The sequence below is a fragment of the Microtus pennsylvanicus genome, chromosome 3 (assembly GCF_037038515.1).
Source record: "Microtus pennsylvanicus isolate mMicPen1 chromosome 3, mMicPen1.hap1, whole genome shotgun sequence".
NCBI classification, from domain to species: Eukaryota; Metazoa; Chordata; class Mammalia; order Rodentia; family Cricetidae; genus Microtus; species Microtus pennsylvanicus.
In genome coordinates, this window is record NC_134581.1 from 95,582,987 (window position 1) to 95,609,066 (window position 26,080).

At 37.8% G+C, this 26,080-nt stretch overlaps 1 protein-coding gene across 1 annotated transcript in view; it reads left to right on the top strand.

Moving 5' to 3' along the window:
* Dpy19l2 (dpy-19 like 2) overlaps window positions 1-26,080 on the top strand; it is a 164,857-nt gene that overhangs the window by 122,456 nt on the left and 16,321 nt on the right. The window contains exons 14-16 of the mRNA XM_075967611.1: window positions 4,668-4,769; window positions 8,044-8,115; window positions 10,935-10,981. Coding sequence (XP_075823726.1) covers window positions 4,668-4,769; window positions 8,044-8,115; window positions 10,935-10,981 — 221 coding nt within the window. The remainder of the gene's footprint in view (window positions 1-4,667; window positions 4,770-8,043; window positions 8,116-10,934; window positions 10,982-26,080) is intronic.

A 26,080-nucleotide genomic window follows, 5' to 3' on the forward strand; every position in this document is an offset into this window, starting at 1 on the left:
TTAAAGGTCTGATAGTAGTCCCAAATGACTTTCTCTAGGTGTGAAATTTTAGTATTTTAATTCAATTATTATTAGTTTTCAGGACTATTTTAAATTAAAAATGGTAACTTTAAGAAAAGCTTCCGTATTGGATGATGAGATGTAAACACTCATCATCGTCAGAGTTGTTAAAATTGTTTCTGTGCCTCTCAGAGAATTTGAATTTTCCATGTCAAACATCTCAAAGTAGTAAAGTGATTGTCTCTTCAGTGTTAGAAAGCAAGGGTTCTGGACTGCGTTTAGTTGATGGTGTCAAGACCCTAAGTCAGAACAGTATGATTCCTATGAGAAGGGTTCTCATGTTTAATGGATACATGGATGTCTGAAATTATTAAGTACCAAACACAGTCACTACATGAGGCTTTGTGAAAACTGTAATACCTAGAAATGTTTATGATTTATAGTGTCTCGTGAAAAGAGTGAACTGGAAGTGTTTCCCCCCACAAATTGCATGATTATAAATGTCTTAAACTAGTTTATTCCAGAGAAACACTGGCTTCAGGCTTACCATCCCTGCCAATTTTTTCCTGACTTTTTTCTACTTCTCATCATGTCTGTATTTTGGTATTAGTTCTTTGAGAATTTCGAGTCTCACCTCCTACCTCAGCTCTGCATCGCTACCCACACAGTTTTGTGTCCTTTATTTCTACACCCCTCTTTCCACTGGAGCTTGATCAGATCTCTAAGTGCTACAGACTTAAAGAAAACTGTCATAGCTGGCTGTGGTGGTGCATTCCTTTATCTGAGCTTGCAGGAGACAGAGGCAAATGGATCTCTGTGAGTTCAAGGTCAGCTCGGTCTATAAAATTCCAGGACAGCCAGAGCTATAGAGAGAAACCCTGTCTCAATACCTCCACAACCACCATCCCCACCCCCAAAAAAAGAGAAAAAAAGTTAAGGAAGGAAGGATGGGAGGAAGGAAGGAAAACTATCTCTCTCTACCAGCAGCTAACAGTTTCTAGTCACTCCTTGGCTAGGGATGGTATTGTGTATCAACTCCCTTGTCCGTGCTGGGATTTGGTCTGACTTGGCCTTTCACAAGGTTTGTATATTGTAGCCATGGCTTTTCTGTGTCCCACCCAGTCCTACAGCTGCTTATAAAATAATCACTGACTTAATATTAACTATAATTTGCCAATGACTCAGACTTATTATTAACTAGCTCTTACAACAAAATTAACTCATTGCTATTAGTCTATATTTTGCCATGAGCCTCATGGCTTGCTATCTCACATCTTGCTTCCCCAGTGGCTGCTGAGTTTTTTTCCCAACTATGCCTTCTTTTTCTCTGTATTCAGTTTGGCTTTCCTGCCTAGCTATATTCTGCCCCACCATAGGCCAAAGCAACTTTATTCATCAACCAATAAAAGCAACACATAATCACAGCATACTGAAGGACATCCCACATCATTTCCTCTTTTCTGTCTAATTAAAAAGGAAAGTTTTAACTTTATCATTATAAAATTATGTGTAACAAAACAGGTATTAAGCAATAATTACAGTTATAATAGTCCATTTTCATTTGACAAAATTAAATAAAATACTCTATCATCCATCTATCTCTCTGAGTCTGAAGTTTCATAACTAATATCATATCTTTTATCATAGCTAAGGAAAATTATAACTATATAGTCTTCAACTCCATCAAAGGCCCCAGAAAGACATAATATTACCTGAATAAACAGGAAATACAATCAAGTGACTTCCAAAAAATGCAAGAAATGACAGAAACAGCTGACTGTCTGGTCAGTCACCCAAAGTTCTTCTGTAACGTTATGGCATCCATCTTCAACCTACAGGCCTAGAGTGTCTGGCAGATTTCTCAGGGAAGCAGGAAATTTGAAGGATTGTCCTGCCTATTCTGGGAAAATTCATCAGTCACTTCCTTCTGTGTCCTGCAGAATATCTGGAAGACTATTCCGTGAATCAGGAACCCTGAAGGACTGTCTCACCTTGTTTGGCAAGTTCAGCCGTCATTTTCTGTGGGCCCTGCATGTCCAGTTTATACAGTATATTGTCAAGCAGTCTAGGCAAGAGCAGTTTCTTGACCAAAAGGGTGGCATTGCCACTTTGAAAGAAAACTCCATAGGAGCTTCTTTGATGCCCATCACCCTTGTGAAGTAATTGGTGCTGCCAGGAGCAGACATTTCTCACTGTCAAGTGAAGTTGAAGCTTTTTAAACATTTTAAATGCCATATTATGTAGGTCTTTGAAGTGTTTGAAGACTACTTATCCTTCTGAAATATACTTCTTATATCTAGAAAATCTATCTAACATGACTATAAGTTTGACTATTAAAGATGACTATTAATTTATATTTCTTAACTATATATCATAATTTTTAAATGAGTAGTATAAATATACCTTAAGCAAGAGTAGAAATATATATATACAATATAATAAAATTGGCCTTAAATTTGTGTCAATAAACCAAAATCCATACCAGTGTATTTTAAGATTAGCAGTTGTCTTTCAATAATCGACATTTTTCATCATTTCTATATTATATGCCCCATTTTTCTTCAGAAAAAGATTGACTATGACCACTAACCATTTATAACCAACCCACTTTAAATGTAAACAAAAAAAATTATATATAATATTTTGAGAATTTATGAGTAGTTTTCTGTACTTCCTGTTGATTGAGGGTGCTGGTAATCTTATGGAGATTCTAAGAAAATTTAGAATTTTGGTCAAGTCCTGATGGGTATTTAGTGTGGTTGATTCATCTCAGCCAGTAGCTTTGAAGCTGTTGTGGATGTTGGATCATCTGGGCCATTGTTTTCATTGGAAACCTTTCAGGGAGTCTGGCTTGATCAAACCATATTAACCTGAAAGCAATACATAGCTTCTCATTTTCTATGGAAACAAAAGCAGAACCTCTTTTCCAAAGCAACATATTCTTAGACTTAAATACTGAAGTCAAGATGCCTTTAAAATACGTATTTTGGTTAGCTTAGCAATCCCCACAATCAACTATCTCTCTACAATTAGCTCATTAACAGTCAAAAATTCAAAGAAAACACAATAGTTTAAGTATACATAAGCCAGACTCCCTGTGTATTTTTCATCTTTACATGGCTTATAATTTTTATTGTTCTATTTTTCAAGGACTTTATCTTAATCTAGGACTGTCTCTATCCTTTTTCCTCTGCCTCTCAAGAATACATACATTTTTAAAATCTACTGTGACTCATTTAGAGGTTTCTTTTGGTCTGAATTTGTCTTTATTGTGTATCTGTAATCTTTTCTGATCACTGCTTTAAACTGCTGAGTAGGCATGGTTAAAACCAAAGTGGCCACTTTGGCTGTTGACTTCACTCGGCTTTACTTTCCAACATGTTAGAGACACATTTAATCACAAGCTCTGAGAGCATATTTATTGTCCCAACTTTGGGAATCAGTGGGTCCATGCTGCTACGTAGTGTGAAGTCCACTAACCTTTTATCTCTGTATTGCATCAGTCTCTTAACTCTACCTTCTTTCTCCCTGTATTCATTTTGGCTTTCCTGCATATCTATATTTTGCCCTGCCATAGGCCAAAGTAGCTTTATTCATCAACCAGTAAAAGCAGTACATATTTGCAGCATACAGAAGGACATCCCACATCAGTATATGGTGTCCCTACTGCTGTAAGTCCATAGGTGCAGCTGCCCTGCTGTGTTAAAGTTATCTTCTAGTCATCAGCCTCTTCTGGTCATTCCACGGATCCCTAAAACATTGGAGGGCTAATTATTCAGTACTCTTATTCTCTGCCCCTTGTGTAGTTGTGGGTCTCTGTGTTAATCACTATTTACTGCAAATAGAAGTATCTCAGTTGAGCTATGAGAGATATAATGATCTACTGGTATAATGATAAGCCATAAGGAGTCAGTATTAATACTATGCCTATTTGGCAGTGTAATAGTAATAGGATCACCCCTGGGGTCTATAACTTGTTTAGCCAAAGGTTCTTGGATCAATAATGGTCCCAGGTATGGGTTGCATCTTGTGGAGTGGGACTTAAATCCAATTAAAAAGTTATTGTGTATGCCAGTGATGATCATGCCACTGCTCTCACTGCCATTATAAAACATTGACCAAAGCAACTTGAGGAGGAAAGAGTTAATCTAGTTTCTCTGTCACAGTTCTTTTCTTGAGGAAAGTCAGGGCAGAATCTCAGCAAATAATCTGGAGGCAGGAACCAAAGCAGAGCCCAGGGAGGAACACTTCTTACTAGCTTGTTATCCATGGCTTGCTTATCTTGCTTTCTTTTCCAACCCAATGTCCTGGGGTTGGCACTATCCAGGGTAGACTGGACCCTCTGCGTCTCATTGATTTAAAAAGATGCACCACAGACATGCCCACAGGACCACCTGATAGAAGCAGTTCCTCAATTGTGGTTATTTTTTTCCAAAAGACTCTAGTTTTTGTCAAATTGCAAAAAAAAAAAAAAAATAACGAGCACACTTGATATTCCTATTTATTTTCAGTAGTCTTATAAGTCACTGCTGAATATATTCATTTCTTTATATTTGATTTTTGATGTGGAGGCACACCTCTGCATCTTGGATTCATCTACTCTATTACACTTGGACAATATCATTTATCCATGTAATTTTTGTTCATTTTGCTTTATTTTTTTCCAGATTCGCTTGAGTGACCTTATAGCAGCCAGAATCTTAAGATACACAGATTTTGATACCTTAATATACACCTGTGCTCCTGAATTTGACTTCATGGAACGAGCGGTATGAATGTTTTTCTCCTTTTATTCTCTGCACATATAATGATTGTGTTCTTTGCTGGTTTTTTATTTGGTTTGAAATACCAATTTGGAAACACCCGACTTATTCTATTTCCTGTAGTGTTGGCTAGCCATGTGGCATTTTTCAATAATTTTACCTATAAAATCAATGCCTAATAGTCTGTTTCTAAAAGAACTCTAGATAATGGCTAAAGCAGTTAATTTAGGTTAAATGTCTGATCAAAGTAATCATCGCTAGTCCAAAAAAATTGCTTTGACTAGTGCCACTGAGAGACCAGGTAGAAAAATTAAATTAAAAAAATTTTTTCTTTAAGAAAGTTACTCTTACTGCATTATTACCCTAAATATTAAAAAAAACGTGTTTAAACATAAAGCAAATAAAACCAGCCACAAATCACAATCCCAGAGAACTTAGACAACAATGAGAGACATACATAATCTACATGAAAAGTAGAAAAAGTCAAGATCACCTGAGAAAATTGGGAGCATGGGGACCTTGGGAAAGGATTGAATGGGAGAGGAGTGGCAGGGAGGGGAGCAGAGAAAAATGTAGAATTCAAGAAAAATCTATTTAATAAAACTTGTAACAGATTATTGCCTAGATAGACAAACTGCTAGTGACTCTTAGTGAAGAAATACAGTTTAAGTTATAGAATGGCATGCCATTCACCTTTGAAAAGGCTCAGACTCATAGGTGTTAAAACATTGCTTTGCTGTAAGATCATAGACTAAGAGGATGTAACCATGTAACATAATTCTTCCATGTGCAGTGGAAGAAAACTAGGCACATTGTCTCTAATGGGTCATTGAACCCCCAATGCAGTGCACTTCTTCAGTGCACAGCCTCAGAGTGAGGCTTACTTTTCTTCTTAGACTATAAAAATGTTGTCTCTGGATCTGTTCTTGCCTAATACCTATGAATTCTAAGTTAACAAAGTAATGAAATCTTATTATTTCTTACCCATTAACTCAGAAACTGTTGTTGACAGCTATCTATTGAGCAGGTCACAGTAGGACTTCAGAGTGTGAGTTTCTTGCACATATGACACATAAGCATAATTAGTAATGTGTCAAGTGAGTTCATATGAGAATTGCTGTACAGAACTGTCTGCCTGGTAACACTCTGCACTCTCTCTACTTTCTGTGGTTACTCTGGTGTACTTTCTTCTTAGCTCAAGAAACAGTCATGAAAATAATAGAACTTTTCAGTATAGAAAGTGAGACTGTAGGACCTATACTTATTAACACACATAAAATCTAGCATTATTCATATGTAGAAAAATATCACCTAAAAGAAAGGAAAATATATGTAGGCATAATCAAATCTAGGTTAATAGATGTTATGGATAATTTTTGCCTATTAATTGTTTAGTTAATCTCCAAATTAAGATAAAAATAATGGGTTGAATTATAGATTTTAAAATTATTTTTATATGTATAGCTCCTAATATTTTTTCTTATTTATTCCCTAGCCCATGGCTCTACTCCATAGTCCCTTGGCCCACTGTTACTGGCTCCTTCATCTGGAAAATGCTAAGCTTCTCTACTTTCATGACACACATGTTCATTAATTCTACTCTCCTCCAACAAAATACATTCATCCCCTACCATAGTCCCCATTTCTTCTTTCATGACTAACACATCAGACAAACACAGACACAATATTTCATGAGTGAAATGAATTCCAACTTCATCCATTTTCTTACAAAGTCAAGATTTCAATATTCTCTACTACTGAATAAAGTTCCACTTTGTATCATCATAACATTATTTTTATCCAGTTATCTGTTGATAAAAACCTAATCTTGTTCCCTTTCTTGTGAATAGTGAAATACTAGACATGGATGTGCTCGTATCTCTGTGATAGCTGGCTCAGAGTTCTGTGGCTATGCCACAGATGTGATGTACTGATCTTTTGATAGTTCTACTTCGATATTTGAAGGACATCTGTTAGTTTCTATTGTGGCTGCTCTGATTTCCATCCCGCCAGTAGGTTCCCCTTTGCACCTTTGCCAACATTGTTTTCTTGATGAGAGCTATTCTGACGGAGTAAGCTGGCTAAGGATATGATTATGGACCCCTTTTCAAAACCCATTGTCCTTTCCACTTCTTTTGGAAAACTACCTATTCAGTTCAAGTTATTAGTTAGATATTTTAGTGTTTATTTTTTAAGTCCTTTATATAATTTGATATTAAATTCTTGCCTGCTTTGGCAATTGTTACCTTTCTCATGAAGAAACTTAAAATTTTTTGCATAGCCTGTTTGTTAATTCTTGGCATTATTTCCTTTGCTATTGGCATCCTTTGCAGAAAGTCCTTGCTATGCTGAGACATTGAAAATTTTATCTATATTTCCCTCAAGCAATTTCCAAGCTTCAGGTCTAATATTTGAATCATGTGAGGGCTGGGGGCTTTTCTGAAGGGTAGGACTGCCCGTCATTTTCTTAAAGCCAGGGCCAGCTGGCCTTCCTTTTGCATGAGCCTTTTTTTTCTTCCCCTCTCCCTACCAGGTAACAACAAAGTTGAAGTTAATTTTTGGTACGTTGTCTTAGTAAGTATTCTATTGCTATAAAAAGACATCACAACCACGGCAAACTCTTACATAAGAAAGCATTTAATTGGGTCTGGCTTACAGCTTTTGAGGTTTAGTCCATTATCATCATAGTGGGAAGCGTGGCAGGAAGTTTGGCAGCATACAGACAGACTTGGTGCTGGAGAGAGAGCTGAGAGTTCTCTATCTGAATCTGCAGGCAGCAGGAAGCAAGAAAAACACTGGGACCAGGCTTGGGCTTTTGGACCCTCCAAGTCCCCCCCCCCCCCAGGGACACACTTTCTGTTAAAAAATACCTCTTAATCCTTTTAAATAATGCCACTCCCTGATGACTAAGCATTCAAATGAACCTATGCGGACCATTCATACCACATACAATGATAGTGTTCTCGGCACATCTCAACTGGTCTTTCACCACTTTTGTAAATTTCTGAAGGCCCTCTCAGCCCTTGGAGTAGAGCCTATTACTCTTAAAGCTTTCCACTTAACCATGTCATAGAACAGCTTCTAGGCTGCTGTCTTCATTGAATGGTCTTTATAACCATTTTAATTGTTTTAATTTTTGGAAATTAATAAGCATATATTTTGTTAAAGACAAGAAAATTTAAACTTTAGTAAATATCATTATGACACTCAATTTGACATATTTACTGCTTCAAAGTAAAATTTCATAATTAACCATTTTTAATCTTTTGCTGTATTTTAGACTCCACTGAGATACACAAAGACATTATTGCTTCCACTTGTTATAGTGATTACGTGCTTTATCTTTAAAAAGGTATGTAAAGATTTATCACTTTTTGTGGTTTCAAGAAAGAACTATAATAAATTAATGCTAATTGCTCAAATCCCTTCTTACTTTTAGGTTTAATCCTTTTTATCTGCCTAAATAATTTTATTCAGGTGGTTTTGGTATTAAACTTTAAAAATCACACTATTAAAGATGCTTTATTTTATTATTTCAAAGGTAATTTTACCAATCACTGACTATATGTAAAGAATTGCATTTACTTGAAAGCATGATGGATAAGCCAAACATGGCCACTGCCTGACCAAGCACGCGGTGTGAAACACCGCACAAGTAGCTAAAGAATAAAGTCGTAGTTGTGTGACATGAGTGAGAAGTAGTGTGAACGCATTCAAAGTCTTCATCTACTCTGCGTAGGAGAAAGCTGCAGAAGCACCAAAGCAATCTTTACACATGCGCTGTTTTTACATCAAAAGACCTAGCCATGTTAAAAGAAACTATCTTTAAATTTTCACTAGCATATTTTCATGGTTTAAGACTTTAATGACAGTAGGATTATCCTACTGCACGCACTGGCTTTGTGGGAGCCTAGGCAGTTTGGATGCTCAACTTACTAGACCTGGATGGAGGTGAGGGTTCCTTGGACTTCCCACATGACAGGGAACCCTGATTGCTTTTCGGGCTGGTGGGGGGGACTTAATTGGGGGAGGGGGAGGGAAATGGGAGGCAGTGGCGGGGAAGAGACAGAAATCTTAAATAAATGAATGAATGAATGAATGAATGAATGAATGAAAAGACTTTAATGACAGAAATCCTCATGGTTACTTTTAGTATATTGGAGAATCATTTCCTTCCTTCCTTCTTTCCTTCCTTCCTTCCTTCCTTCCTTCCTTCCTTCCTTCCTTCCTTTCTTTCTTTCTTTCTTTTATGAAACAGTCCTATCCTGGAACTCACTTTGTAGGCCAGGCTGACTTCAAACTCACAGAGATCTGCCTGCCTCTGCCTCCCCAGTGCTGGGATTAAAGGCGTGCACCACCACACTTTTAGCATACAGGAGCCATCTTTATTTATATTGTTAGTAGTGTCTTAAGTCAACCTAGGTTTGTTTTTCCCTGTTTAGCAGAAGGTATAACATGATTCCTTACCCACAATTTCAGTTATGGTCTAGTTGAAAGAGTTTTATATACTTAATGTTAAAAATTGCATGGCTTTTTCATGTAGTCCCTGTGCCCTATTTCTTCTCCCTGTCTTTCAGCATAGAATATGAGTAGTCATTTGAATAAAGAAGGCACCGCCCTCCAAGTCTATACCTGACTTAGCTCCTTTCCACTGGGGCAGTCAGAAGGGAGGGGAAGATGAATGGGCTAGATGGCAAGAAGGCTACTGTTCTCTTGTGCCCTGGTCTACCATGCTCAAAGCGGAGATATTTTACAGTGTGTGTTTCTGTACTCCATCAAAGTAGACCATGGCATTCTTGCCAGGCTCAACATAAACTCAGAGACTAAAGTGTGAAGTAACTGTTGAATGAAGTGCAGCAAAGGATAGCTATGCTATTTTTTTTATCAAACACAGATACTCTCAAATATTTTATTAGTATTCAAATACTGCAAAGCCTAAACTGTTGTGTACATAAACATATATGTACACACGCACACAGATACGCACACACAGAGACACACACCTGTAGCCACTAAAGCTCCACTCCTTTCTGTTTCCTTGTCAACTCTTCATTCTTACCTTGCCTGTATGGCTTATTTTTCACTTCATGGATATAGCTGATGTTCAGTTAGATTTTCACTTGTATAAAAGAACCTCATAGAAGAAGGATGATGTATGTAATTTGATTCTACTGAGAAAGCATAAATATTAAATTCCTACAAAGTGATATTTGTATTGATACCCTCATATTGTCTGAATATGTGACTAGAATTATATATATTATTTGATACATATTAAATTAATATTACATTTATGTTTTCCTTGAATTTGAAATATTTTCTATGAAACATGCTTTTAAATTAATAAGTGAAATTAAAATTTCTATACTTATATTTTATTTCTTCTAAAGATTAATTATCTATTCATCTATATTTACATATTAATTTGGATTATAAGCTACTATTTTATGAAGTACGAACTTTTAGGTATCCATGGATTCTTTTGTTTACACGGTAAATCCTTTGTGGCCCAGCTTAGTTTACACATTTCCTCCTTCCCTCTCCATCATCTGGTACTTTCTCGTGAGAACTAATAATCCTCCAATAGCAGCTACCTTGAATTGAGAGTAGTTAAGAAAGCAGATGGATCAATAACTTATTTAATAATTACCTAGAGTTTGGAGTAAAACAGGAATATAAATGAGCAGGGAAGAGGAAGAACCAGAGGAAGAGAGGGATGTGGCAGCTATGGTGCCTGGAAGAGGTTTTAGGTAATCTGTCTCCCCCCACCCCGCTGCCCAGCTAAAATAGTTTCAGTACTTACCCAAGCTAAGTGCTTTAGAGCTGAAATAGACGTAAGATTTATTCTACCACTTCCACTGAATACACCAGGAAGCTATCATAAGTTTATGATTTAAAGCTGGGAGCCATCTATTACAGAGGCTTTAACATTAAGAAGGTGATTTTCGTGGTGATACCTGTAATCTCAGGATGTGGAGGCTGAGTCACAAGGATCATTAGTTCCAGGGTGACCTAGGCAAAGGACATGTTTATATCCAAAAAGACGAAAGAAAACAAATGAAGAAAGCAAAGGAAAAGAACCTTGGTGGTACGGGAGGTTTATACTAATGAGTTCATGTTTCCGTATGTCATAGTATGTCATAAAGTCTCATTGATTGATTCTGTTTACAGATTGCTCGTGATATCATATGTGTCTTATGTACAAACACTCACATAAGGTAATTCTTTCAGAGTTCTTTTTAATCATACCATGTTCATTATTAAGTAACTTATTGAAATATTAATTTTTGAATGACTGTTTACTTCAACATTATGATCAAAAAAGGAAATAAGAAATAAACTTAATTTTTAAAAAAATGTTACTCTTATGGATTTAGACTATCTATTCAAAATTGCTTTAGGTATATTTATGTTTCGAAATAATTAAAATTTTAAACTTACTTAATTTGTATATATATATATCATGAGAGTTTAAATTTCATAAACAAATAACCTGTTTTATTTGAGCCATCATTATTTTTAACTTTCAGAAAAGAAATAACTGTTATATTTCTATATAACTATTAAATGTTAAATGTTTTACCAAATTATTTCTTAAAATATTTGTCGTATCACATCTTTGGTGGTTTCAGTAAAATTTGTTGAAATATGAGCGGCGGGCTGTGTCCCGCCACCTGGCTAGCTTTACCCAAAATAAATACACCGAAACTGTATTCTTTTAAACACCGCTTGGCCCATTTCTATCTAGCCTCTTCTAGGCTAGCTCTCGCACCTGAACTAGCCCATTTCTAATAATCTGCTGTAGCCCATGAGCTGGCTTACCAGGAATGATCTTACCCTGCGTCTGCCTGGAGTGGGAGAATCATGGCGACTCCTTGACTCAGCTTTTCTCTCCCACCATTCTGTTGTGTTTACTCCTCCCACCTATGTTTTAACCTATGAGGGCCAAGCAGTTTCTTTATTGCTTAACCAATGAAATCAACAGATTGATATATGACACTCCCACATCACTTCCCCTTTTTCTGTTTAAACAAAAAAAGGAAGGCTTTAACTTTAACATAGCAAAATTACATATAGCAAAACAGTTATCAAGCAAGAATTACAGTTACAATATTTATATCTATTTTATCTTTTATCATAACTAAGGAAAACTATAACTATCTATTCATTCTTCAACTCCATCAAAGACTCCAGAAGGATATAGTACTACCTAAGTAAACAAGAAATAAGAAAACTCTAGAAATGACAGAGACATCTCACTGCCTGGACAGTCACCCAAAGTTCTTTTGTACCATTGGGGCATCCATCTTCAGCCTTCAGGCCCATAGTATCCAGCAGACATTTTCATCAAGCAGGAAATTCCAATGACAGTTCAGTCACTTTCCGCTGTGTCCTGCAGAATGTCTTGCAGACTCTTTCATGAGTCAGGAACCCCGAAAGACCATCTCACCTTTAGGCAAGTTCAGCAGTCCTCTCTCTGCGGGTTCTCTTTGTCCAGTTTATGCAACAGTCCAGGCAAGAACAGTTTCTTGCCCAAATGGCTATCAAACTCCATAAGGAGCCTCTTCAATGCCCATCTTCCTCTTGAAGTAGCTGGGGCTGCCAGGAGCAGACATGTCTCATTGTCATGAAAAGTCCCAAGTTATTAAAATATTTTAAATGCCATATTCTGTAGCCTTTGAGAGATATGAAGAATGCCTATCTGAAATATATCTCTATATATCTAGAAAATCTAAGTAACATGACTACAAACTTGACTATTATTTATGATTATCCATCAACAATCTATATTTCCTAATTATACATTACATTTTAAAAATGAACTACACAATCACCTTATTCAAGATCAGAAATACATATACATATAACAAAATTGACCTTAAAATCCATACCAATGCAAATTATTCATATCTATATCATTTCCCCCTTTAAATGTAAAAGAACATTTATAAACAATATTTTGGGAACATGGGCACAGTTTTTTCTCTCCAAACTGCTTCCTGCTGAATGGGGGCGCAGTTATTCAGGTCTTTTTTGGGATAACCTGTCAGCTAGGTTCATCTCAGTCAGCAGTTGAGCAAAGTAATTTTTTGAGGGTGTTCACAGGAAACTTTCAGGAGGGCATGGTCTATCATACCAAATTGGAATAGAAGAAATCCACAGGGTCTGGTCCTCTGTGAAAACAAAAGAAGACCCTCTCCAAAGCATCATATCCTTAGACTCAAATTTTGAAATCGTAATACCCTTATATCCATTCTGGTTTAGCTTGGCAGCCCATGTAATGAAATGTGTCTCTGTACTTAGCTCCTTCACAGTCAAAAATTTTAAAGAAAACACAATGTACATAATCCAGACTCTCTGTGAATTTTCCATTTTTACGTGGTTTATTTTTCTTTATTTCTTTTAATCTCTTAACTATCTGTACTCTGTCTCTTTAAAGACTTTAGATCTTTTTTTAAAAAACCATTAACTTTATTCTCTATATTCTTTTTCTTCTCTCTCCCAAGCCTACGTACATTCATCCAACAGTGTGACTCATTTAGTGGTCTGAATCTGTCCTATTGTGAATCTGCATTTTTTTACTATCCAGGAGCACTTTTGATTTGCACCTTTAAATCACTAGGCACTTAAGAATCTAAGCTGTGACATTCCTAGGTCAAAAACTGGTACTGCCTGCTTGCCCCGCCCAGTCCAACATGGCGGAGCCGCTCGTGCCTCTGATCCTTGCACATTGCACCAGTAGCATGGCGGAGCTGCTTGTGCCTCTGAGCTGCGGCATGCAATGTCCCCCTTTTAGGCACACAGCAGTCTAGTTGCCATCAAACAAATCATAGCACTTTGCTCCAAATGTTCCATTCAAAAGCTCTGTCTCCCGTAGGAGACAGATCGCAATGGTGGCACAGCCCAGAAAGCCGGCATTTTAAAACAGCCAGTTTTTTTCCTGCTGCTGAGTCAGGAAAATTTCAAAATGGAGGACGTACCATTTTGTGCTAGCTCTGGGGCTGCCAGGTAGGAGCGGCACTCAGCACTTTAATTCTGAGACTGAGCGTGCAGCACAGAAATTCTTTTCATCCAAGTTACAGCCAAATCTGACACGCAGAGCACTTCGCAGTCTGAAAACACACCATGCCCTTCTGCCTGCCTAAGCCTGATTTGACTGTCTGCCCAGGTGCAGGCAGGGAGTGCTGAGCCATCGGCACCGTCTCAGAGCACTCTCCTTCCAATCCCAAGCGGAAACACAAACATCCAGTCCCATGAAATCCATTGAAATGCTTTAAAGCCAGAGTTCACACTGGCAGCACAGCCCCAGGAAGCCATGATTTAAAATGACGCAGCTTTTTTTTTTCTGCTGCTGTTGCCGAATCAGGAAATCTCTCTACAGCATGCCACCAACAAACAGCAAAAATCTGCGTTAAACTCTCTCTCCCTTATTTTTAAGCCTTCTCAGGTTTTTAAGTGGATTTAGTCCTTCATGTCTGGGTGCCGCTCTGTTGAAATATGAGCAGTGGGCTATGTCCCGCCACCTGGCTAGCTTTACCCAAAATAATTACACCGAAACTGTATTCTTTTAAACACTGCTTGGCCCATTTCTATCTAGCCTCTTCTAGGCTAGCTCTCGCACCTAGACTAGCCCATTTCTAATAATCTGCTGTAGCCCACGAGCTGGCTTACCAGGAACGATCTTAACCTGCGTCTGCCTGGAGTGGGAGAATCATGGCGACTCCTTGACTCAGCTTCTCTCTCCCACCATTCTGTTGTGTTTACTCCTCCCACCTATGTTTTAACCTATGAGGGCCAAGCAGTTTCTTTATTGCTTAACCAATGAAATCAACAGATTGATATATAACACTCCCACATCAAAAATTGTTGTAATTAGGGCACAGACTGGAGCCAATGAAATATAATATAACTCGTTTCACACATAACTTAGAAAAATACCTTCTGAAGAAATGTTATTTCAAACTATGTTTAATAATAGTAGTTATATCAGTTAATTTTACTTAATATCTTTTAATTTTTGGATAGTTTATATTTTCAGAACTATTGTACCAACCATGCTGAGTGTTCTTTCAAGCCCTGTATACTCTATGCTTGTGTTTTTATTAGCAGATTTTGTGTGGTTGTCAGTGAAGCTATTAAGACCTCGAGTGCAATTGCTGCAATGTTTTCCAAACCAGAGTGCTAATAAACACCCTCTGTTTCATGTGGGTCAGATGGAAGCTGGAGATGTGTGTGGTGCTAAATTAGTGTTCTTGATAATTCCTACCATAAGAATGCATGAATGGACGTGGAACATTTCACTGTATGAACCATAACTGATAGAGATGTGAAAACTGTCCTCAGATACTGGCAAAGTGATGAAATGTGGAAGAAGAAAGGCTTGTGAGGGCAAGTGGGTGGGAGGCACTAATTCAGAATAAGGAAGTCTTTTATTGACTACATATTTGAAAGTGAAGTTTTAGATCTTTTTCAAGATTTGTTTAGTATATTTATTCTTAGTGATTTATTTCTTCTTAGACAATAAACTTTTATATATATTATCTATACCTAATATAATTTGAATCAAGGAATAAATTCCTAATATATGTGAATTTTGAAATGTCTGTATAGTCAAAACTATATGAAACTTTCTGGTATTCTGTGTTCGTTTGTTGGTTACATATATTATCCACATAAAAAAGAAAACTATTCAAAATTCCTTAGATAGCTTCCTGTTGTACACAGAGATCATTGTGGTAGTTACTGGTCTCATTGCTATAGCAGAAATACCATAAGACAGGGAGGGTTTATTGTACTAATTTTGCAGGGGACACAGTCCATCATGGCCACAGGGAGGAGGCAGTGGAACACCGCCTGCACAGCCATAAAGCAGAGCGGTGATGCTTGTCCACTTCAGGCCTTCTCCTTTGAGTTACCCAGCAATGTACTAGTGCACCCACATTTAGGAGGGGGTTTTCCACTATAATTAACCTGATCTAGAACATCTCTCATAGACATTCCAATGATTTGTTTGTTTCCATGGTGATTTTAAATACTGTCAAGATGACAGTCTGAATCATCACAACTTGATCAACTTGATCCCCCAAATATATCAGTTTTAAGACATAACATTATCTCTTGTTCCCATTCACTCATGGCATCTCTTAATATAAAACACACTCATCAGTCTTCAAGTACTCATTGTCTTTAGTAATTCAAACACAGTACAAAAGTCTGAAGTCCAAGGCTTATCTGAGACTCATGGCAACCAATACTTTTCACCCCCTACTTTTGCTTCTTGAAAATAGACTGCTTTCAGTCTGCCCCAGCCATACAACTGTCACACACATTCCGAGGGAAATAGTTTGGTCCTACACTGATTTCTTCTCTGTCTGGCTGGAGTTAGTGTCATTAGCTCAGGTAAACTGTTTCAGTGGGTGTCCCCATCATGGTCTTAATCTTTTTGCTCCTATTCTCATTCCTCCCACTCTTCAACTGGACTTTGGGCGGTCAGTTGCTCCACTGTGGATCTCTGCCTCTGCTTCCATCGGGTGCTGGATGAATGTTCTATGGTGACATTTAAGATAGTCATCAATCTGACTATAGGGCAAGGCTAGTTCAGGCACCATCTCCACTATTGCTTAGGGACTTAGCTGAGGCCATCCTTGTGGATTCCTGGGAATTTCTCTAGTGCCAGGTTTCCTGCTAGCCCCATAATGTCTCCCTCAATCAAGATGTCTCTTTCCTTGTTCTCTATCTCTGTCCTTTCCCCTTCTTGACTATCCCATTCCCTCAAGTTTGTCTCCCCTACCCTTCTCTCCTCCTCCTCTCATTCCACCCTTCCCCAAACTCCCAATTTTCTCAGCAGATCTTGTCTATTTCCCCTTCCCAGGGTGATCTATATATGTTTCTCTTAGAGTTTTCATTGTTACTTGGCTTCTATGGGGTTGTGGACTATAGGCTCTTTATCCTTTGCTTTACAGGTAGTATCTACTAATGAATGAGTACATATCATGCTCCTCTTTCTGGGTCTGGGTTAACTCACTCAGGATAGGTTTTTCTAGTTCCATCCATTTGCATGCAATTTTCAAGATTTTTTCCTTTTTACTGCTGAGTAGTACTCCATTGTACAAATGTACCACATTTCTATATCTATTCTTTGGTTGAGGGGTATCTAGGTTGTTTCCAGGTTCTGGGTATTACAAATAATACTGCTATGAACATAGTTGAGCAAATGTCTTTGTAGTATGATTGAGTGTCCTTTGGGTATATGCCTAAGAGTGGTATTGCTGGGTCCTGAAGAAGGTAGAGTCTAAATTTTTGAGAAACTGCCATACTGATTTCTAGAGTACAAGCTTGCATTCCCACCAGCAATGGAAGAATGTTCCCCTTACTCTACATCCTCTCTAGGATGACCTATCATTGGTGTTTTTTTATCTTATCTTTTCTCACTGGTACCAGATAATATTTCAGAGTCGTTTTGATTTGCATTTGCCTGATGGCTAAGGATGTTGTACATTTTCTTAAGTGTCTTTCAGCCATTTGAGATTCTCTTGAGAATTCTCTGTTTAGATTTGTACCCATTTTGTAATTGGATTATTTAGAATTTTGATGTATAATTTCTTGAATTCTTTATATATTTGGGAGATCGTTTCTCTCTGATGTGGGGTTGGTGAAGATCTTTTCCTATTCAGTAGGCTGCCTTTCTGTCTTATTGACTGTCCTTTGCTTTACAGAAGCGTCTCAGTTTCAGGAGGTCCCATTTATTTATTGTTGTTCTAGGTGTCTGTGCTACTGGTGCTATATTTAGGAAGTGGTCTCCTGTGCCCATTCATTGAAGGCTACTTCCCACTTTCTCCTCTATTAGCTTCAGTGAGGTAAGATTTATATTGAGGTCTTTGATTCATTTTAATTGGTTGTATTTCAAATAGGATTTGTGAAGGGAACATCACCTGCTTTGAGTTTATGTGTGCAACTGCCACTTTATGTCTAGAATAGCATTTCATAGCTTTCCTCCTATCTTCAAGCTCTTACGAGCTTTCAACCCTCTTCTGTGATGTGCCTTGAGCCTTGGTGGTATACTGTGTTTGATACTGTGGTATTGTAATCTTTTGGAAAACAAAAAGTGTGGCTCCTGCACAAAACTGATTTGGCTATGTGTGTTCTTTTGTGGTTTCATACTTAGAGTTGATTATTTCTCTTTATTCAAAAAATACATGATGGTTTTAATATTGTACTGAATCTGTAGGTTAATGTGGATGATATGGACATTTTACCAATATTAAGTCTCCTAATTAATGGGAATAGGATTGTCTTTTGTTATTATAATTTTTCTTTTTTATTAATTTTTATTGAGCTCTACATTTTTATCGGCTCCCCTCCCTGCCTTTTCCCTGCCCCCTCCAAAATCCCTCAAGGTCCCCATGCTCCAAATTTACTCAGGAGATCTTGTCTTTTTCTACTTCCCATGTAGATTAGATCTATGTAAGTCTCTCTTAATGTCCGCATTGTTGTCTTAAGTTATCTGGGGTTGTGATTTGTAGGCTGGTTTTCATTGCTTTATGTTTAAAAACCATCTATGTGTGAGTAGATGTGATAATTATTTTTCTGTGTCTGGGTTACCTCATTCAAAATAATGTTTTCTAGCTCCATCCATTTTACTGCAAAATTCAAGGTGTCATTATTTTTTTCTGCTGTGTAGTACTCCATTGTGTAAATATACCACATTTGCCTTGTCCATTCTTTGGTCCAGGGGCATTTAGGTTGTTTGTAGATTCTGGCTGTGACGAACAATGCTGCTATGAACATAGTTGAGCACATGCCCTTGTGGCACGATTGAGCATCCTTTGGATATATAACCAAAAGTGATATTACTGGATCTTGAGGGAGGTTTTTTCCTAATTTTATGAGAAATGGCCACACTGACATCCAAAGGGGCTGTCATCCCCACCAGCAATGTAGAAGTGTTCCCTTTACCCTACAACCTCTCCAGCATAAGTTGTCATCAGTGTTTTTGATCTTGGCCACTTATACAGGTGTAAGATGGAATCTCAGAGCTGCTTTTATTTGCATTTCTCCTGATGATGAAGAATATTGAGCATTTCCTTAAGTGTCTTTCAGTCATTTTAAATTCCTCTGTTGAGAGTTCTCTGTTTAAGTCTGTATTCCATTTTTTTTATTGGATCATTTGTTCTTTTGATGACCAATTTCTTGGGTTCTTTGTATATTTTGGAGATCAGACCTCTGTCTGATGTGGAGTTGATGAAGATCTTTGACCATTCTGTAGGCTGTCGTTTTGTCTTATTGACCATATCCTTTGCTTTACAGAAGTTTTTCAGTTTCAGGAGGTCCCATTTATTAATTGTTTCTCTCAGTGTTTGTGCTACTGGAGTTATATTTAGGAAGTGGTTCCCTGTGCCAATGCATTCAAGTGTACTTCCCCTTTCTAAGGTTCAGAGTGGCTGGCTTTATGTTGAGGTCTTTGATCCATTTGGACTTAGAGTTTTATGCATGGTAATACGTATGGGTCTATTTTCATTCTTTTACATGTTGATATCCAGTTATGCCAGCACCATTTGTTGAATATGTTTTCTTTTTTCCATTTGATATTTTTTGCTTCTTTGTCAAAAATCAGGTGTTCGAAGGCATGTGGATTAATATCCAGGTCTTCTATTTGGTTCCATTGGTCCCCCTGTCTGTTTTTATGCCAAAACCAGGCTGTTTTCTGTACTGTAGCTCTGTAGTAGAGTTTGAAGTCAGGGATTGTGATGCCTCCAGAAGTTCTTTTATTATACCGGATTGTTTGGGCTCTCCTAGGTTTTTTGCTTTTCCATATGAAGTTGAGTACCATTCTTTTTCAAGGTTGTGAAGAATTTTTCTGGGATTTTGATGGGCATTGCATTGAAACTGTATTGCTTTTGGTAAGATTGCCATTTTTACTATGTTAATTCTGCCTACCCAAGAGCATGGGAGATCTTTCCACTTTCTGGTGTTTTCTTCAATTTCTTTCTTCAAAGATTTAAAGTTCTTGTCATACAAGTCTTCTACATGTTTGGTTAGAGTTACTCTGATATAGTTATGCTATTTGTGACTATTGTGAAGGGTGTTGTTTCTCTGATTTCTTCCCCAGCCCTTTTGTCATCTGTGTATAGGAGGGCTACTGTTTTTTTTTTTTTGAGTTAATCTTGTATCCTGCCACATTACTGAAAGTGTTTATGAGTTGTAGAAGTTCCTCGGTAGAATTTTGGGTTTGCTTACGTAAACTATCATATCACCAGCAAACAGTGAGAGTTTGACCTTTTTTTTTCTGATTTGTATCCCCTTGATCTCCTTTTGATGTCTTATTGTTCTAGCTAGGACCTCAAGAACTATATTGAATAGATACAGAGAGAGTGGACAACCTTGCATGTTCCTGATTTCAGTGGAATCCCTGGGAGTTTCTCTTCATTTAGTTTGATGTTGGCTGTTGGCTTGCAGTATATTGCCTTTATTATGTTTAGGTCTGTTTCTTGTATCCCTGCTCTCTCCAAGATCTTTATCATGAAGGGATTTTGTATTTTGTTGAAAGCTTTTTTGGAATCTAATGAGATGATCAAGTGATTTTTATTTTTCAGTTTTCTACTGCATTTATTTCATTGACTCTTTTATTTTTTAGCATTTTGGTTCGATTTTAAGGGCCAGGGTATACTTCTTTCACTGGCTCTGATTCCAGGACCAAAGTATATTTCTTTGGCTCTGGTTTTAGGATCAGGTTATATTTCTTTGGTTCTGGGTTCAGGGCTAAAGTGTTTCTTTCACTAGCTCTGGTTTCAGGGTCAGGGTAGGTTTCTTTCACTAACTCTGATTTCAGGAACAGGGTGGATTTCTTTCACTAGCTCTGGTTCAAGTACCAGGGTTGATTTCTTAGGCTAGCTCTTTTACTCTACACTCCTTCCTATATAAATAAAAATGAAAAAAATTTAACTTTAACACAACAAAACAGTTGTCAAGGAAAAATTATATTTATAATATTTAATCCATCTGTATTTAGAAAATACAGAGAAAACACTTCACCATTCTTCTCATCTTAGTGATTTCCAAGTTTTGTATCTAATTTATTTTCTATCATAACCAAGGAAAACAGCAACTCTGTTTAGTCTTTAACTCTTTCAAACACCCCAGAAAGGTGTGATATTACATGACAACGGAGACATCTTGCTTCCTGAACAGTCACTCAAAGTTTCTCTGCAATATTGGGGCATCTGTCTTCAGCCTACAGGTCTAGACTATCTGACAGACATTTCAATGAAGCAGGAAATTTGAAGGAATGTCCTACCTTATATTGGCAAAGTTCAGCAGTAACTTTCCTGTGTGTCCTGCGGAATGTTGGCAGACTCTCCCATAAATCAGAAATTTTGAAGGACTGCTCTATTTGTTTTTGCAAAGTTAAACCGTCACTTTCCTGTGGGTTCTGCATGTCCAATTTGCATAGCACCTAGTCAAGCAATCAAGGCAATAACAGTTTCTTCCCCAATGGCTAGACTTGTTCAAATAGCTAGACTCCTATGAAGTTTTTTCAATGTTCGTCCTCCTTTTATGAATTATTGGTGCTTCCAGGAGCAGTTGTGTCTCATTGTCATGAAAAACCTTGGGTTATTAAACATCTTAAATAACATATTCTGTAGGTCTTTGAAATGTTTAAAAAACCATCTATCTGTCTAAAATATACCCATTTAAATTTGAAAACATACCTAATGTGACTATAATATGATTATTATAGATTAACTATTAACCACATTTCTTAATTATGTATTGCATTTTTAAATGAGTTACTACATAAACCACAAACAACAGTAGAAACATATATACAGTGTAACAAAATTAACTTTAAATTAAATTTTTATCCATGTCCCAAAATCCATCCTAATGTAAAATAGCTGAGATTAATAGTTGTCTTTTTAACTTATATGCTTATATTCCCCTAAATTATAACAAACCCACCAAATAACCAACAGCCACCCATACCATTTATTGGGAATGTGGATGTCCTTTTCTCTAGACTACTTTCTATTGTCTGTGGGTGAAACATCTTTAAGGTCCCTGAGAAAATTTGAGATAATGGGCAATTCCTGGGAAGACAAACTGTAATCTTTGTTGATAGATATCATCTGTCAAGATTCAGGAGTTCTCCCCTGATCAATCTTGATTGAACTCATTCCTGAAAGAATCAACAGCCTCTTGTCTCCTGTGGGAACAAAATCAAAACCCGTTCTCCAAAGGATTTTTAAATTCCCTTTGACAAATACAGTTTTGAATTCTTAAGTATCTAGGTTAGTTCAATCCTGCAGTCTTGTTCACAATCCCATGTCTCTCAGCAGTGTCCCTTTCCCATCAGCATTCAAAAAAGCTCAACGTCAATACAGTACCATACAAGATCCAGACTCCCTGTGTATTTCCCATCTCTGCCTGACTTTTTTCTTCTATATTACTCTTACTTTCTCTATAAAGTCTTTATTTTTATAAACTATTCATTTCTTTCTGTGACTGTCTATACCCATTTTCATTTCTTTCTTAAGACTACACACATTGGGAGCTGGGCGGTGGTGGCGCATGCCTTTAATCCGAGCACTCAGGAGGCAGAGGCAGGCAGATCTTCATGATTTCGAGGCCAGCCTGGTCTACAAGAGCTAGTTCCCAGTCAGGCTCCAAAGCTACAGAGAAACCCTGTCTTGAAAAACCAACACACACACACAAAAAAAAAAAAACCCTACACATATTGTAAAATACACTGGAACCTGTTGCCAGGTTTATCCATCTGGATCTCTTTTACTGCATTTTTTTAGATTTGTTTTTTTTCATCTAAGTGAGCAAAAAGATCCTAATCAGTGAGGCTAGGACCTCTGTGAAGCTTTGGTGACTGACTTGACCCACTTCTTGGGTTGAGAAAGCCAAGCCTAAAGTTCATAAGGACATTTGTAACTGAGAACTTCATTCAACATTTCTAGCTGCAGGAAGTCAGCATCTGCATTGCCATTTCTGGTTTCTCTTTAGCACTGCCAGTTGAACAGCAGCGTCTCTTTAGGGAGCCATGTCCTTTTCATTCCTTCTTTCCTCCCTCTCTCCCTCCTTTCCTTCTTCCTTTCTGTCTGTATTTCTGTCTTTATTTCTTTTTTCCCCAGATTTCTTAGACCTTACATGAAAATTCAGTCACATGCTAGGTGCCAAAATGTTGTTTGTTTTTATTCTTTTGGCTCTTTTGAAAATTTGGTTCCAGATTCATATGCCAAAATGTTATTTTTCCAACTCTTTGGCTCTTTAGTCTTTTGGGGGACCACCACCTAGCTTGGAAATAAATCTATCCAGAGTCGTCTTATTATTTATAAATGTCCAGTCTTAGTTTGGCTTATTTCTTGCCACCTTTTCTTAACTTAAGTTATCCCAGCTACCTTTTGCCTCTGGACCTTTTCCTTTTCATTCTTCTGTAATCTCACTTTTACTCTTACTTCATGATTGGCTGTGTGACTGGGTAACTTGCCCCTAGTGTCCTCCTCTCTATGTTCTTGTTTCTTCTTCTCTCTTGCTTGTCCTTCTCCTTCTCTCAAAATTCTCCTATTTATTCTTTCTGTCTGCCAGCCCCACCTATCCTTTCCCCTGCCTTGGTATTGGCCATTCAGCTCTTTATTAGACCATCAGGTATTTTAGACAGGCAAAGTATCACAGCTTCACAGAGTTAAACAAATGCAACAGAAAAGAACACAAAACATCTTTGTATCATTAAGATAAATATTCCACAGCATAAACAATTGTAACACATATGTTTAACAGAAACTGACACAGAAGAAAAGATTCCATTCCCAAACTGAGGAGCAGGGTCATAACAAAGACATATTTAACCAATGCAAGATTAAAACCACAGCAACAAAAATATTACAAACTAAAGCTCTGTGTCTGGTAAGTGATGCTCATTATGGAATCATTTGGGCCCCAAAGATCATGGGTACCCAAATCTCTAAATCTCTACCTCTGGTAGCATACTTAGATCCTCTCTTGGCCCAGCTACAATCCATGCATGCAGATTTCCTCAGTAGATTTTATTCGTTTGTTTATTTATTTATTTATTTATTTAACTGCTGACCAGTAGTAGCTCAGGCTTATGATTAACAAACTCTTATATTTCAAGTTAACCCATATTCCTTATTTATGCTCTGACACATGGCAGTACCTTTACTCAATATGGCATGCTGATCTTGCTCTCTCTGCATCTGACCAGCATCTCCCAATGCCAACCTTCTCCTTTTCATCATCTTTAGTTTGGTTGACCTACCTATGTTTTATACCAGGCCACTGACCAGTCTGTATTTTATTAAACCAATTTGAATGACAAATCTTTACAGTGTTCAAGAGGATTACAGCATGGGAAAAACATAAAATAGCAACAACATAAACACCACAGCTTCATACTTACGAATGCTGATATATAAAATGTCCCCAGTTGTTACAAGGGATGCGTAGCATCTTGGGGTAGGGGTATAGAAGGTGCAGAATCAACAACACAGACTTTGGGAGCCAGGTAAAAGCCAATGTCGACTACTTTTATTGAGGGTATGGACAGGCCTCTTATACACCCTCCAGGACCCAGGGGTGGTGCCAATCTGGAATGCATTATATTCTCTCTCTCTCTCTCTCTCTCTCTCTCTCTCTCTCTCTCTCTCTCTCTCTCTCTCTCTGACCCAGGTCATCATGACATCAATGATCTCCAAGCATTGCAGCAGAATTCTGGTTGACTCTTAAAGAAATTAATAATGTGCATGTTTGACTGGCTCTGAGCTGGTTGTTAGTCTCCTCCTACATATTCCCTCCTTTTAATTATTTTCATGAAGTGTACTCAGTTGGAGTCAGGAAGCTATTGCCCTGGCTTTATTGACTCTGCCTCAGGGGCACCCAGCAATTGGACTGTGTCTGTCTTAGATTGGCTTGCCTCATTGACTACCAGCACTCAAAGGGGCCAGGCAGTGGTGGCACACACCTTTAATCCCAGCACTCTGGAGGCAGAGGCAGGCGATCTCTGTGAGTTTGAGGCCAGCAGGGTCTAGAGTGAGTTGCAGGACAGGCTTCGTAACTACTTGCCTCAAAAAAAGTAGCCCTTTAGGCCAGCATTTGTACCTTAAGGGCGAGGCAAAAGACCATTTCAAATTTTGACATGATTTTTTTTGTAGATACAAGAACACTTGATGTACCAATATTAAAAAGCCTAATTGCCAAATTCTCCCAAAATACCTGTAGTAATACAAAGTATAATTGCTAGGAGAGGCCTATGAGGCTTGTGTCTAACTAAAGACGTTACAGTTAGAAGGGAGGTTACCCTACAAATGTGAGCCTTATCCTTGCCAAGGGGCAGATCAAGTAGAGGAAACAAGGAATTCATCTCTCTCTCCAAAATGAGCAAAAGTAACTTAAGTCAATAGAGCCACAGAGTTGTTGGAGGTCTGCCAAAGTGTATTGGTCCTCAAATGTCAGGCTGAAAGACAAGGGGTGTAATTTTCAAGCTATGGCAAATCCTAGAAAAGCATAAGGAGGAAAAGACTGGAGCTTTTCAGGGGCCACCCAGAGGTTGAATGTGACCAAATCTTCAAGGAGTAGCAAAGATACCCTTTAGATATTGAGCAGCAGGATGTAGTCCATGTAATAGACATCATTAGGAACATTGTGAAATGACTGGGAAACATAGAGCTGACAAATAGTAGGACTGTTTCTCATTCTTTGGGGGTAAGATTGTCTATTGGTGTCTTTGGGCAGGTTGCTGCATGTTAAGCTCCCAGACTGCGAAGGTAAAGCATCATTTATCTGATGTTGCAAATGGAATCTAAAACAAAAACAGTCCTTGTTATCCAAGATAAAGATATGGTGAGGAGGGGGATAGCACTGGGATGGGGCAGGCCAGTCTATGCAGTACCCATTCTTTCCATTCTTCATCAACAACATACAGGTCCTGGAGTAACGACCGGAACTCTTGTGGATAACAAATATGGTGGTGTTGGTCTGCTTGTGGAAGGTTCTACTGGGCAGCCAGTTAGACTATTGCACTACTGTCTTACCTGTGTACTGGAAGGACCTTGATGGTAACCATGGTTCCTTCCCTCCTATTGTGGGCAATGCTCCCTGTAATCTTTGGGGCAAGGATATTTTAGAAGACATGTAGTTTTGATCACAGATGATAGGACATTCTTTGAAGATATGATCCATGACAAAGTGAGCCCTCAGGGTAGTGGGTCCATGACCTATTTCCTTTTCTTGGCTCTCTGATATTGTCATCTTGGTGGAACAGTGATCCATAATAGAACCTAAAATAGCGGCCTTAA